At 25.0% G+C, this 16,538-nt stretch overlaps 2 protein-coding genes across 5 annotated transcripts in view; one reads left to right on the forward strand and one right to left on the reverse strand.

Annotated features, from left to right (window-relative positions):
• Positions 1–4: 4 nt before the first annotated feature.
• On the forward strand, positions 5–15,785 carry LOC107452300 (PAT complex subunit CCDC47). 4 transcript variants are annotated; one of them, XM_016068674.3, is made up of 13 exons: positions 11–189; positions 1,359–1,586; positions 1,778–1,894; positions 3,776–3,950; positions 4,650–4,831; positions 8,534–8,635; positions 9,172–9,279; positions 9,789–9,871; positions 11,395–11,453; positions 11,535–11,644; positions 11,953–12,120; positions 13,018–13,074; positions 15,352–15,785. In XM_016068674.3, exons 2-13 carry the CDS (start codon positions 1,359–1,361, stop codon positions 15,358–15,360), a joined length of 1,398 nt encoding a protein of 465 aa, XP_015924160.1. In that variant the 5' UTR covers positions 11–189; the 3' UTR covers positions 15,361–15,785. The 4 variants fall into 4 exon arrangements, with proteins under 4 accessions (XP_015924158.1, XP_015924160.1, XP_071034693.1 ...); XM_071178592.1 differs by lacking the exon at positions 11–189 and adding an exon at positions 485–531; XM_016068672.3 differs by lacking the exon at positions 15,352–15,785 and having other exon boundaries at positions 5–189; positions 13,018–13,299.
• The window catches only part of LOC107452303 (uncharacterized), a 22,191-nt gene continuing 19,663 nt past the window's right edge, over positions 14,011–16,538 (reverse strand). Inside the window, exons 9-10 of the mRNA XM_016068678.4 lie at positions 14,572–14,658; positions 14,011–14,192 (exon numbers count right to left, since the gene is read on the reverse strand). Of these exons, the coding sequence (XP_015924164.1) occupies positions 14,096–14,192; positions 14,572–14,658 (184 nt within the window). The 3' untranslated portion in view covers positions 14,011–14,095. The remainder of the gene's footprint in view (positions 14,193–14,571; positions 14,659–16,538) is intronic.

Raw genomic sequence — 16,538 nt, forward strand, 5'->3', positions numbered from 1 at the left:
AACATGTCTAATTGCTTAAAAAATCATTTTAAATAATATTAAAGAAAAAAAAAATACTGAAAGTAATCAATTTTAAGAAACGTAAGCAGGTATCAAATCATCAATGAAATGATAATTGATGTTGATGATTGACTGTGAGTCTGTCTGTTTACTATCCGGAATAAAGCTGATCACTGCAAAATAACTAAAGTAAATTAGTACTAATTTTATCTTTTGAAATTTAATATTTATTGAAAATAAATACTTGTAAATTTTTAAGCAATCAAACTATCGATTGCTTTCTTAATTAATAAATTATATTTATTTTGCCATGCAAAGAGAAATATCTTAATTGGTATTGTATATTACGCAATTTTTCACTCCTGGAAACTCTTATTTCATTTAGTTTTTGTTTAAGTCTATTTTTATAATCGTTTTTTTACTTTGCTTCCTTTTTTATGTCGTCTACTAGTAACCTAAAAACGAGTACCAAAATAACTACACGCGCTTATCATGTAATAGACTGAAACACTGAAAACGTAGCCATATCTAGTAAGTTATGTGTAGAGTAATTTAATTAAATACTTACATTTATAAAACTTTTGATTTTATAAGTCAATGGATTAAAAATTGTCTCATTTAATTTTATTGACATAAAAGTTACAATTACTATACTATTAATTTAAGTTTTTAAATAGTTTCATAGCATATTTTCGAAACGATTTTTTCTTATTTAATAAATGTTTTTTCATGTCAAAAATTTGACAAAAACCATTTTTATTAGATACATTTAGTTAAGCCATTCTCGACCAACCCATTCTCTACTTATACTCACTAACTCTGTTCAGGTGCTTAAGTAATGCTTTTTAAAATAAATGAAAATTCATTTGATATTTTTATTGCTAATCCATTTAAATCAATTTTATTCTGTTTTAAAAGAATCTATTTTAAAAATTGCATTGATGGTTTTGACTAAATTGAAACTATCTACATTAATCAAATAATTTTAAGGCTGCAGTATTTATTCAGTGAAATTTTTTTTTTTTTTTCATTTATTTGTATGGCTTTCCAATTGGATTAGTATGTCTTCTCTTTTAGGCACTTGTAAGATTTCATAAGAAATCATTTGTTTTAAGATTCTTGTTTAATTGTAAGACAATTGTAATTTTAAACAAAAACTTTATAAATATTAAATTTAAATTTTTATTTGCTCTATCTCTACTAGATTTGTATTAATTATTCAGTATAAATATGTGAAACAAATACTGGAGACATAAAATCTTTATCATTACAACAAATACTTATGATTAAAAAGTTTTAATTTGCATTAGCGTAAAAAGAAATTTTTAAAAAATCTCACACTCATTTTATTTTTTCAGATGTATTCTTCATTTTATGTTGTACTATTTTCCATTTTTTTCATCTCATTCGGATTCGCTGCTAATCATCATAAAGCAGAAATAGAGGACAATGAATTTGCTGAATTTGAAGAATTTGATGAAGATGAAGAAATAGTTGTTAAAGAAGATGATAGTAGTAAACAAAAGCCAGACCTTAAAATGTCTCCTCCCCCTCCACAAAATTTTGATGATGAAGTACAAGTTGAAGTAAATTGATTCTTGATTTTATATTTTAAAAAAGAAAGAAAAATCTTTTGTTTGTAGGCCTGTCTTTAAGTATTTTTAATTTAAGATTAAACAATTTATTGAGCTTTCTATGTGATTTTATGTTAAAAAAATTTATTTTCTGTATGCGTTAATTGATATTTATTGAAGTAATTATTATTGTTTGACTTTAGGATGATGGAGAAGAATTTGAACATTTTCAAGATGAAGAAGAATTTGAAGGTCTTGATCAAGAAATTCCATCTGTTAAAGGAAAACCATCTGAAAAACCAGACCTTAAAATTGCAAAAGTAAGTTTTTTAATTACCCTATATTTTAACTGTGCTAGAAAAGAATCATGAAAGCTTGTAATTGTGTCGTTCTACGTTTATATTTGTAGTGATGTGAAATTTTATTTATTTATGAAGTGATGAAAAGCAAATTATTATGCAAATTATTATTCATATTTTTTTGATAAATTATTTAAATTGAAAAATTTAAATCTCATTCATTAATGGTGATACTCTTAAGGAAATTTAATAATAATATACATTAATGTGAACAACTTTTTGTGTGTTTTTATAACAAAAAATTTTTTTTAAAGAATCTTTTCTTACAGCTATTTTCATTATTTCAATTGATGCATGTATTTTAAATATAGTTATGCAATGTTTTTATGAATATATATTTAAATTATGCATGTAAATTTAATTTCTGAACAGAATTAATTTTGTATGCAGTAGAAAATTATAGTGAAACAACTTAAAGTGTTAATTATAAAGAATTTTTTTTAATTATCTAAATATCTATCATGTTGTTTAATATTCAATACTTCAAGCATACTAATTTTATTTTATGTCTCTGAAATTGACGCACAGTGAAAAACTGAGTAGATATATTTTCATTCACCATAGTTTAGAAGCTATTTTTATTACATTAAAACTAGCTAGAAATCTATAAATACATATTAGACAATAAGACTTACTGTTTTATTTCACCAAATTTATTGCCTTACTCATAGCAAATTAGTTATGATCAAATCTCACGATAGTTGTAGTTTCTGGAATGCTATAAATTGTCCTATAAAGAAGTAACCTAAATTTTTTAAATTATATTAACCTTTCTACTTTTTAAAATAGTTTGAAATTTATGTAATATGTTCTAATGGTAATTTCTTTTAGGATAGTAATGTAACAGTTATGTTTTATCTTCTGTAAAGACAAATTATCAAATTAAGTATAATATAAAGTTAAGCTAAAATATTTGCTTACTTTGGCATATTTTTATGAAAATTTGGTTATTTTCAATTAGACGAACACAAACGAAAACTTACCAAAAAATGTACATTTACCTACCAAATTTTTATTTATTTTTTAATTTTATTAATTTTTTAGATGCAAAAAAATTTAATTACTAGGCTAAAAAATATAAGATAATAGTTTAATTTCCTTGCGTCTGGTTAAAGAAAAAGTACAAAAAAAATTTGCATTTTTAAAATATAAACACAAAGAATAGAAAAAGGGGGAAAACCCTGTTTTCTTAATTATACAACTATTTATTACTTATCAGCAAATTTATAAAATTTTCACACAAGTTTATGTTTAAAAAAAAAAAAAATTTTATTTTATATTTCATATTATTTTCTTATGTCAATAAAAAATACATTTACAAATTATGACTATTATAACTATTTAACTATCATTTACTTTTTCAGTTAGGGATAAGCACAGTTAGGATTTCAAATTTAATTAAGAAACTCTTTCCTTTTCACTAAACATTTTTAAAATATTAAAAGAAGTTTTAATAAAAAATAAAAAGAGGGTAATAATTATTTTTTATATATGTACCTAAAATACACAAAATTTTATATAAATAAAATATTTATGTTTTATGCTACTGAAGTCTTTGACGAAAATATTGTGATGGTAAAAAGTATTAAAAGCAAAATCTATTAAAAAATCTAAATCCCATCATAAATAACATTCTATTTGAATGTTCGAAAGTGTTGTTAAAATTTAAGAGTTCATTTCAGAAGACACTATCCTTTTACTTCTAAAGAAGATTATGTGATGCTTGCACTTCTTCCTTGAGGCTGTAGTTCTAGTATGCTTGATATTACAAATACATTGGTGATGATTTTTTCTCAACAAGTTTTATCTAATTGACTAACTTTTTTGAAACTTCTTTTGCAGGTTCCTCTTCATCTTCGTAGAAATTGGGAAAGCTTCTATCTAGAATTCCTGATGATTGCTGGTCTTGTTGTATATTTTGCCAATTTCATCGCTGGACGCAATAAAAATCAAAAATTAGCCATGGCCTGGTTTAATTCACACTGTCAAGTATTTGAAAATAATTTTGCTTTAGTTGGTAAGACAATGTTATTAGTCATATTTATTTATAAAAGTTGATTGCAATCTTTAACTTAAAAGTAATATTTGTAGTTTATATTCTATTTTTTGGAAATTTTAAAAGTTTTAGATTATATTTTATTAATATAAATAACTGAATATGAAAACAAGCACTCATTAAGTTCTGCACTTATTAACATCTTTGTAGACCCAGTACAGAATTTACAAAGAATCTACAACACAAGCTTCGTGAATCCAAATTAGTCTGCAATGCAGTTAGACCGAGATTATTATTCTAAAAATTTAGTCTAATCTAACATATATGTAGCCAAATTTTAAAATATTAAGTACATAAATATTATTCATAAAAACTTATGTTGTTTAAAAATTCGCATTTTATTCAATGATACTAAAAAATTGATTAAATCTTTAAGCAGTTAAGTCTGTAATTAAGTAACAGAAAGAAAGAACTCTTTACTTTTTATTCTTTGTTATTTTCTCTCAATTCGACCATTTCGTTTATATTAAAAACAAGTTTATGGATATTTTAAAAGGAGTCTAAAAAAAAATTCCATATTTATTTATTTGCTTTTTGAAAATAAAATGAAAAATAATCTGCAGATGCTGTAATAATCTGTTGTATTGATGGAGCATTGCTGCTACCAGATTTCTAGATGTTTTTTTATTAAAATTCTGAATTTTTACTTTTTTTTTTAAGGTGATGATGGCAAAAAAGAAATTGAAAAAGGTGGTATACAAAAAGAGTCGGAAAATGTTTATACCCTCTGGTGCAGTGGTCGAGTTTGTGTAGAAGGCATGCTTGTAGAATTAAAGTTTTTGAAACGTCAAGATTTAGTGAGTGTTATTTCTAACATGATCCGCCCTTCGTGTGATCAAATGGTAAGTATGTCTAAATATCTTTTATAAAAATTTATATATCTCTTTGTCCTAAAATATTATAGTCCTCCATTTAGCTTGATTTTTATCTTTAGATATGAAATTCAGGTCTAAAGTTTTAGTTTTTGATCAATCTGTTTACTAATTATTTGTTTTATCAATTAATTGTTTTCCATAATTTTTTTATTTTAAAGTTTGATTCAGTAGCCATTGATTTATTGGTAACTACGAATGTTTTTAATCTGTATCAAAGTTATTCTCCAAAGATTGCTAAAAGTGCCTTTGAAATGTTAGAAGGTATTATTCATATGTAATTTAATCACTGATTGGTTTTCTTGGTATCAGATGTTTATATCTAACCAATTTTAAATTTGACATATTGATATTCCTTTTTTTAGCTAAAAAATTATGTAGAAAAATATTTGATTTAAACCATCTACCAGCTATTTTTGAATGGAAGTTCTTAAAATTACAAAATGTTTGCATATAAATTAGAGAAAAAATTCCTATCCTCATAGTCAGGGCCGGATTAACCTATAGGCACACTAGGCACGTGCCTAGGGCCTACGAAAAACTTGGGAGAAAAAAATTTTTTGACAAAAATAATTTAGCTTTAAAAACAACAAGTGTATTTTGCTCAAAATTATGAAGATACAAATAAAAGTATAATATTTTTCGGTAATAAATTATTTTGCATAATCTTATGATCTAATATATTACTTTTTTGCGATTTTTGGGTTCAACGAAATCTTGTATTATGCTGTCGAATTCCAAACTACGCAAAATGTCGTATTCAATAGACATAAGTGCGAGCGATGCCAAACGATCTTGATTCATTGTTGAACGCAAATAATTTTTTATCAATTTTAATCTGGAGGAAGATTTTTCTCCTTCTGCATTTGATCCAAGAATCGACAAATATATTCTTAATGCAATGTGAACGTTAGGAAACAAGTTTATCTTTAATTTGAGCCTTCAACATTTCTTGTGCAGATTTATGTTCATACAAATTTGACAACAGTAAAAATTCATCTACAAAGTTTTCCTCTAAATCGGATGAGTAAATTTTCACCAAATTTTGCGCTTCTAGTTTAATCTCAGATTCTGACAGATTTTTGTGAACAAGAAAACCGAAATTATCGCACAAATCACTGTAAGCTTAACGCCTTTTAGTCACTTCTGAAATTAATGCATCTAAAATGGTGTAATACGTTCCTGACAAAACGTGACTGACATTTTATTAAAATAGTATTAAATCATTTTTTTTCTATTAGTAAACATTTAACCTACCTTGCAAATTTATTTATAAATAATTTCAGAAGATTTACTTTTGACAATGTTAATTTCCTTCACTTAGTTATCATAGTAGTATCCTGAAAACTATGAAGCTATTTGTAGTATAAATATTTCTTGTAATTTATCTCACTATCAATTTCACTGTTTTCTTTGCTGGTTTGTTGTTGTATTGTTGACATGAAGTGTTTACTTTTACATAGTTATCGATCGAACTAATCATAATAGTACGTATTATCGATATCAACTGCAATATCGGCAGTATGTCGGTATTGCAGATAAAGTTCGATAGGCAAATTTGTAAATTAAAATCCATATTAATAAAAATGTAAAAAAAAAATATGGAAGAAAATTTTAGCATATATTTTGAAAAGAGGGGAGGAGTGGGGGGAAGGAGGGAAGGGCCCCGAAAACGGCTGTGCCTAGGGCCTACGAAAGGTATAATCCGGCTCTGCTCATAGTTTTTCAGATAATGGGTCATTTAGGTTTAAAGAAAATAAAAGCTACATTTTCAGTAAATTAAAACTAAGAATATTAATAGTTAAATTAAACACAGATACTACTAGTTTTTGGTGTGAAATAAATTCAGTGTCTGAAAAATTCTCATTTTTTAAAAAATATTAAAATTATAAAATTTTTAAAAAAAAATAATAATCCCTACCTCTTTGCAGCAGAGGAATATTGTGATGACTGAATTTTAATTTAAAACTTTGAAATAGTTTGATTGGAACTAATATTATTGCATGTATCTTAAACATCAACAGCATTACTAATGAAATTCACTTTTTTTGCTGAAGAAAGTGGTTTCCTTCAATATTCTGTATTAAGCTACTGAATGCTTTAATTATATATTTCTTCTATACCTGTTTTTGTTTTATTCTTGGTATATACTAATGAGTTTCCTGTATTTTGGTTTTCAATAATATTTAAACTAAAACAAAAGTAAGCTTCTGTTATATGTAATTTTTTAATCTTAATTATAGTCTTAAAAGAAATAATGAACTTAATTTTTATAAATATGGAATTTGTACAAATTATTATTAAATAGTTTTTGACAAATCTACTCCATAGTGAACCATGAAGCTCTTTTTATTTTAAAGTAAATGTTGATTTATACACTTATTTCTTTTTAATTAACATATTATGTAATAGCTATAAATCCATTAATATTCACAGGAAATCACTATCTTTTTTGCCATATTTATTTTATTTCTACTACATTTTTTATTAACTCACTTGAGTGTTTGTTTGTGGTGTTGAAATCTTGTATTTGAAATTTAGATCTTTGAAATTTCAAATTGTATTGTATTTGAGTGTATTTTATTGTATTTTAAATTTCTCACTAACCAGACCTTACAAATCTCTACTTGAACTCTGTGCCCTGAGACTATGCAACTTTTAACTATTTCCTCGTGCTTACCAGGAGGATTTATTGCCATTTTTATCAGCCCAGATTCTGACCAATTGTCCACTAGCTAGTGGGAAGTGTCAGTATGTGCATTGAATAACAAGGAAAATTTATTGTCAGTTGAAATTTTGACAGTTCATTGACTAAATAGCAGGCTCAAATTTCAACTGGATTATTGTGCTTGATGTCAGTACAAGTTTCAATTGTTTCCTGAATTGAATTCTTCAAGCCAATTTTATCATTTATCAAAATTCAACTACATTCTGTATAAGAAAATAAATAGGCAAAAAAAAATTATGATAATAAAATAAAATAAATTTGTAAAGCAATGTTTTTCAAGTGAGCTAAATAGAACAAAAAATTTGGGGGCTGGTCACCTTTATGTTAACTTTTATTACCACTAAAAACTCTCCCATCATTGCCTTTTGAAAGTGATTTTATTCAATAATATAGTAGACAAATTGTAATTATTATTAAAAAAGGACATGGAGTTTTAAATAAAGATTTCTTTCTTTTTTATTTTAAGTCAAGTGATATTTATTATGAGGAAGGCATGGATAAGTAAATGTAAAACAAGATTGAACAAAAGGAAGAGAATAGTTAAACAAATAATAAATTGTAGTCAGTTAATACACGATAATTTTTTATTTATATTGCTTTTAAGATGTAAGAAATTTAAAATCTGCATTTTAAACACTGATTATTATGGGAAAATATCCAGAAATGTGTACTAATTTACTAATATATATATAATCCTGAATATGTTTTATTTCTATTTGCTTCCTTTCTTGAAAAGAAAACTAACATATTCACTTTTCAACATTACATTGTTTCAATAATAGTTTATTTATAGTGTTGCCTTATTTTTAAAAAAGAACATAAGAGAGATAAAATTAAGCAGGACTAAACGTAATAGAAATGTTTTCTACATTTTATTTAAAAATTGTTATATATTTTGCTTTGAGTTTATTGAATGAATGAAAATGTAATCTTAATTTTCACAGATTGTTAAAGTAACAATGAGTCCAGATGCAATGGATAATTTTGTATTCTGTATAGCCAACAAAAAAACAGCTACTAGACTAGTTAAGGAAATGGGTGATATAGTAAGTTTGCTTTATCAAATTTTATTTAGTTGATGAAATGTTTTGGATAGAAACTTATTTAAACTGTATATTTTTAATGCAATATTTTTGATTTTCTTAGTTTAAATGTAAAAATTTCTTTTAATATTTTACGAAGAATACATCATTCTGTAGAACTCCATTGATCATTTCTCATGGAACTGGTCATAGCAAAGATGATACAGCTGTGAGAGAGAGTACTAAAACCTAGCTCTTGGAAGATTTAAGAACAAAGCCACATTTTACTTTTTGCACGTACATTCATACGAAAAATTTAAAATAGCAATTGAATTTGAGCTTTTAAAATTATTAATGATTGAGCTTTTAAAATTATTTTATACTAATTCATAAGAAAAGTAATATTTATCGTGCTTTTTTTTTTTTTAAATACGAATTTAATAATGGCTTGAATGGCCTTTACTCATGTGTTTTTCAGAATTAATTGTATAAATAATGAGAATATTTGAATTTGAACTAGATCTTATTGTGTAATGTGCGAAATAATTTTTCTAATCTAGAGTACTTACTGTCCTGAGAAAAAGACTGTTGATCGTTTGGGCATTCCAGATAACTTCATCATGATGAATGAATTAGGCGAAGCTGCAAATGCTATGCTAGATAGCAAGGTAATATTTTTTTCATTTGTTTAGCTTTATTTTTATTAACAGGATACTATTTTAAAGGAAATTAATTTACTTTTCTTTTCTAATAACTGTGACTAGACATAGTTTAAAAAGAAAGACTTTTTACTTCTTAGTCATATAATGATCACTTTTTTGTAATTGTTTGCATGAATGTTGCATAATTATTTAGTCATGCATTTAAAGAATGGAACATTTCTTGTAAAGCCTTGAAAGTATCAAAGAAAATTTAATACTATAAAATGAAGCTTTATTATAGTTAATAAATCTGATTTAACTTGTATATATATTTTTATGATTATAGGTAATAAAATTGCTTCAAGTTTGAATAATATCTAGATTAAAATATTTCTCGTATTTACAGCATTTTTTAAATTTTGAAAAATAATCTAATAACTTAGCATTACTGTAACTTTCATAATTATAAAAAAGGCACTTACAAAATGTTATGCTTGTAAAGTTTCTTGATTTCATAAATATTTGTTTCTTTTCAGCTGATTACAGTTCTTCAAAAATACTCTGATGTCATCGATTTCATTCATTTTTCAGATCAATTCTCGGGACCAAAACTTTCTGAGTAAGTAACTGAAGAATTTGAACTTATTTGACATCTTCTTAGAATTTTATGAATATTTTTTATCTATAAAGTTTTATCCTTTCAACAAGGATTTGATATTTGAAAAAATTTCATAATTTAAAAATTGTGCGGTGCGCAACTTTGCCATACCAGTTGATGTTGAAAATTATTGATTGATACAAGTTCAAGTTTTGTATTTTTAAGTAAAAAATATTACGAATTGGTTTTATCTGCTCCTTCAATCAAAAGCTATTCATTTGAAGAAGAAAAACAGGAATAAAAAAATCACTTCTCCTATAGATTGAATGTAAAATATGTGGGCTTTATAACATCATATTTTGGAAAACTGTGGTATGCTCTGTTCCTTTTATACAAAGCAACTCTAGCACTTTAAAAAGTCATACATTCTAAAATTTATAAATTCATTGAAAAATAACAATGATAATGAAATTCTTTACTTTAAAACTAATTTATTGATTTCTTAAAAGCATAATTAAAAAAAGTAATAACAAAGCATGGTCTCATGGTAAAACATGGTCAAGGATAATAAAACAAGTTTAAAATGTATTTTGTGTTGAGGACTGTTAAGGAATCAAAATTGCTTATGAGGGATATAATTTTCTTAATACTTCTTGGTAAATTAAACAAATTGTCGAAATGAAACTTGATTAGTTTTTGTTTCTCTGATAAGGGATATATGGTCAAAGTTTGAGACATCTTTGTGGCAGACTTTTAACATAACTTTCGTTTGGGATAATTACTCAAAATATCAAAGCAATACTTTTTCTTTTTTCTTTTTTTTTATCTTATAAACAATACTGGGTCCAAATTTGAGGCTTTTATTTTAATAAAAATATGTTATTTAGCATTAGTGTCAATTAGGCCAATTACCCTAATATATCAATGTATCAAAATGAAGAATTTTTAGTTTTTCTATTTATCACATAAAGAAGACATGGTGTAAATTTAAGACTTCTATTTCAGTAAAAATGTGTTTTTTAGCTATACTGTCAATTAGGTTTGATAATACCTTGATAATTTCAAGACATCAACATTCAACATATCATTTAGTTTTGTTTTATTTATCACATAAAGAACACATAATTCAAAGTTAAAACTTCTATTTTGGTAAAAACATGTTTCCTAGATTTGCTTCACTGGACTGGATTTGCTACAAATGCTGGACAATATGTTCTTTATGAGATAAGTGGAAAAACTAAGTAAATTTTCATTTCAGTACTTTTTAATATCAGGGTAAATAGCCTATATTTACCCTGATTATAAAAAGTATTGAAATGAAAATTTACTTAGTATTTCCACTTATCTCATAAAGAACATATGGTTCAGCGTTTTAACTTTATGGGAAGTGGTAGAATTAGTGATGAGTGAGTGAGAGCTTTGCCTTTTATTTCTGTGCATTTCTATGTAAAATAAAATATTCTTTTCCTTTCATTACTTTTAAATTATTTTAAACTCATTATTGTTTTTTCTAATTATATATATTAACTATATTCTTTATATAGAGATACTCAATTGACTAAACTGCCAGAGACAAAGAAAATGTTAATGTTTGGTTTTAATAGTAAGTTTTTTTTTGTTTTTTTTGTGACTGACTACTGCACGATATATTTTGAAAGCTATTTACTCATATATCTTATTTTAGTTCCAGGAAAAGGTAAAACTACACCTGAAGTAATGGAAAATATGAAACCCTTACTGCAACTAGTGTTTTATTCAATAGAAAAGGTCAAGAGATTTCATTTGAGTAAAGAGGTATAATGATATTGTTATATTAGCATTTTGTTACAATTTTGCACCTTTCATTGAATATGAATGAAAAATGTATTAATTTGGTTTATAAAGTTTTATGTGTGACTATTTATTTCTTCTTCATTAATGCATTTTCTGACAAAATTCGAATTTCAGAACTGCATATTCCTAAAACTAACTCAGATAAATATATATAATTTTAAATACACAAATGACCAAAACAAGAGGAAAAAATTAAAGAAATTTTTCTAATAAATTATTTATTTTCCTGGTGAATTAATGATTTGGCTTCAAATGTCTATTACTTATAGGCTAAAAATAAGGCTGAGAAAAACCGGCAGCGTGTTGAAGAGGCATTTCTGAAAACTACACATGCTCAGAGACAGGAAGCTGCTCAGGCTAGAAGGGAGGAAAAACGTAGAGCAGAGAAAGAAAAAATGATGAATGAAGAAGATCCAGAAAAGCAAAGAAAGTGGGAAGTAAGTGAGAGTCATACCTAGGCATTGTAGAAGATATAGTAAGGAATAAGATCATTTTCATATTTCTGACTTTACGTAAAAAGGCCACGCTAAATTGATAAATTTAAAAAAGATTTGAATTGTTAAAAATAAAAATTAAAAGTCAATTTAAAGAGAGAAAAAATTGTGATTTGGTTATTATCAATTTTAAAATGCCTGAGTAAAAAGAAAATGTCATAATTCTCGCATTTCAAACTTTGCCTAAAAATGAAGTATGAATAAAAGGTCATGATTAAGCTATTATATATTATAGAATGCTCAAAATCCTTGCCTTGGTTAAAAATGTAATTATCCTCATATTTCAACGAAAAAAAAATTTTTTGCTAAAGTATTAAAAAAGGTTGATTAGGTCATTAATTTTATAAAATGCTTAGAATCTATTGAGTGTTCTGGTAAAGAATGTATTAATTCATATTTTTCAAGCTTTGTCTGACAATGACAGGCATTCTAAAAAATAAGAAATTCTTTTTAATAAAGTATGAAAAAAAAGTCACAAGAAGGCTATTATATGTTATTGAATGTTTAGAATCTGTACAATGCTTGGTAAAATAATGCTAAGAAAACTGGGCATTCTATATATTGCTTATGTAATCTATAGTGCTCTGGCATTTCATGCACTACTGGTAACTGAAATAATTCTAATTTATAGTCCTCAAAAATGTTTCTGAGCAAAAAATTATTGCTTTTACAGTTTTATCTTTAATTTTTCTGTATGAAGGGCAACAAGTCCATAATAATCTTAATCTGATGCATGTTTACTGTAGGTAAAATATTTATAGATCTGTATATTGCTAGTTAAATCTGTTTCAATGTATTCAGTTTCATAGACAGCTGATAGCACATCAACTTTATTTTTAGGAACGTGAACATCGCAGAGAACTGAAGAAAAGAGCACCCAAAATGAAGCAGTTGAAAGTAAAGACTCTTTAATCATTTTGTTTGTGATACTTCATATTACACCACATCTATTTAATAAAAACTATACTCAGATTGCAAGCCCTTAAACTTAATTTATTTATTTAGTGCTCATGTAATCCATGCATTGGATTGTTCATTTTGTAAATATGTTATTGTATTTGTTATTTTAAACATATGTTCATTTTTTTACCGAATGCTCAAATAAAACTGAATGTTAAAGTATTGAGCTATAATTTATTGAATTATCACAACAGTTATTCTGCATGATAAAAGTTTAGTCTTAAATTATTAAGCAGTTTACAATTTATGCCAGTTTAGATTCAAATAATCTGGTATGCACAATGCTTAATATATTTTTTCATGCAAAAGCAGAAATTTCATTGGGGCATATTGTATAAAGCTGTAAAAATAGAAAAGGTTTTCAATTTTGTGTTGATTTCCTTATATTAAATATAATTGTCTGCACAGCAATGATAATGTATGAAATAAATTGTTGTAATTATCTCTTTAAAATGCAATCAGATCAAAAATCTTGTTATCACAAAATTTCAATCAAAAATGAAGTATATAGTATTTAAATATTTTTATGAAATAACCTTGTAAAAATTGCATCTAATAAGATTTGAATTAATTTAAATACTACAGATATGCACTTTGTAATTTATTTTTAGCTGAAGATTTTTTCCTCACATGACAGGAAATATATTGAATAAACTACAATTATTGTTTTATAAATTTGTATTTATAAAATTATAAATTCTTCCCTTTCACATACTTAAACTATTTTTTCACGTATTGATTCTAAATTTAAATTTATCAAAATTATAAAAGTTTTTTTATAAATCTGTACTGGACTATGAATAATAATTTTGGGATTACTAAATAATATAAGTTATATCTTCCTCTGGACTCGAAGAATTAATAAACAATGTCTAAAGTGTTAAAAAATTTTATTGTAGATTTTAAATAACATTTTCTGCATGTCATAACTTGAATATTATTTAAAAATTTGAATTAGTTATTGCAATTTCTGTAAATCAAGTGTTTTCAAATCTTGCCAATATGCTTGAGGTTCTATATTTTCCCAATTGGTTACTGGAATTTTCCTGTAGAAACTAAACAAAATATTGACTTTAACAACTTTATACTAAATAATTTAAACATATGAAAAATTTTGTTGACATCTAAAATAAGATTAATAATTGTAATGAGAATTAAAAATTATTTTGAATGTATACAAAACAATACAACAACATATAGCACATTCTTAATATGCAACATTTTTTTTAAAAAAGTATATTAACTGCAATAGTTTAATCATGCAATGAGTACAAGTTATTTTATTTTTCTCTTTAAGTAAACTAAACAATGTATGAATGATATATACAGAAGAGATAAGTAACTTCAGAAAATACAAATAATGCCAACCTAAAAAATCTATAATTTGTGTCTGAAAAATAACTAAATTATAATTATTCATTTATAATTACTCACTTCTCAATAATATGATTCAGAACTTCTGTTTCATGAGCTGTGAGAGGATCATAAAGAGAAGACAAATTTGCTTGCACTAATTTCTCACTGAAAACAAATAATTCCATTCAACTGTGTCAATGCTAAACTTTAATTAATATTAGTTATTTATAATCAAACTGTTATCATGGATTGTAATGGAAGTATAATACTATTCTATAATTAATGCAAACTGCTTAGTACAAAATACAAATGTCATTGTCGATGTACCAGGTATGAAATTCCTTTTTTTTTTTAACCAATCTAATACAGCCGATGAATGGGAGTACCAATAGAATAAGTTATCAAATCATACATTTTCCAAGTGTACAAACATTAAATTAGGTGTAAAAAGATTCAAAATTATTTATGAATTGAATATTTAACTATCTGTAAAATCTTATTTAAAAAAATAAAGTAACTTTAAGGACATAAAAACCGTAAGTTTGTGCATTTTAATGTCATTTTTATTTTCCTTTAAGTAAAAACGTGCAACCAAAAAAAAAAGGTAAACAGACAAATACATGTTTTTAAAAAATTCACAAGACACACTTTTTTATTGAAAATTTCTTTTGATTTTATTTCATTTCTAGTTTTTCTTATTTTTGAATTTTAATATTCACTAATTATTCTGATATATGTTTTGTTTAAATTATTTAATATACATAGTTTTATTTTATTTTAATCATTTGTTCGCATTTTTACTGTGTTTTGAACTTTTTGTATTTGACTATAGTATAAATATAATAAATTTTTTTGCAGAGTTTTTGAATAAAGCCACAAGCATCCTCCTCAGATACATTTGCATGCAAGTCATGAGGATGTCGGTAAATTGAATGTCTCCCATAATATCAATAATCAGGAGAGGCAAAACTTTCAAGAACAAATCATTTTATTCACAAAATGAAGTGAAAATAAACTCTGTACAGTTGTATTGTACCAATGTATTAAAAAAGGTATTTATTAAAAAAATTAATTTATTAATGTTTTTGAAAAAACTTCTTAGAAATCTTTTATATTGCAGTTAAATGCAATAAAAATATTAAGAAGAAAAAAATTCGATGAATCATTACAAATTAAATCAGTCATGATTAAATGTTTATATTTTTTTATTATTAACTGTCTGTACATAAAATTAGTGCTGGTGTTGAAATCACACTCAAGTTCTAAATAAATTATTTTAACTTCATACAAAAGTTACTATTTATTTTAATGAAAACTGTTTACACAAACAATTAGATTATTTTAAAATGATATTTTTCATTTGGAAAGTAATTCAGCTTTAAAAAATTAATAGATCTAAGCAGTGGTTCCCCAAATCGTGGGGGCCTCAGACTGAACACAAATAAGAAATAAAAAGAAACTTTTTTGTTTGTTATTTTATAAATTCATGAATTTATTTGTCTTTAATTTCAATATCTATAGTTGGTACATCACAATTTACTAGAAGACTGCAATTTGGGAATCCTTAGATTTAGGTGGGTGGGGAATGTTTTTTTTTTTTTTTTTTTCTTTTTAATACTACTTTTTACGCAGCAATAATATTTAAGAAAGGCAAAACACTGCATAAAAATTGAATATTCATTTCAAATGTGGTTGATCCTATGCTGTAATGTTGTAAAAAAAAATTTTACCCTAGAAGTGAATTTATATCCATTAACCCATTCAAAACCAAGAGATTAAAATTATTAATTAGAAAATAATTTTTAAAAAATCTACCCTTTAGGGAAATTATTTATATTTCTTGAAATAAAATAAGGCATATCAGGACACAATTTCAACTTTAAATTACAGTAAAAATGTGTTAGTTATGTAAAATTTGAGAACTTTTTTTTATAATATTTCTTATCTACAAACGAATCTACATATGAACAGAGAATTTTTCTATATTTTAGCATTTCCTTTTATAAAATATTTTCTACTGTACATATATTTAAATTTTAAAGCAT

The sequence above is a fragment of the Parasteatoda tepidariorum genome, chromosome 3, assembly GCF_043381705.1.
Source record: "Parasteatoda tepidariorum isolate YZ-2023 chromosome 3, CAS_Ptep_4.0, whole genome shotgun sequence".
Classification (NCBI taxonomy): Eukaryota; Metazoa; Arthropoda; class Arachnida; order Araneae; family Theridiidae; genus Parasteatoda; species Parasteatoda tepidariorum.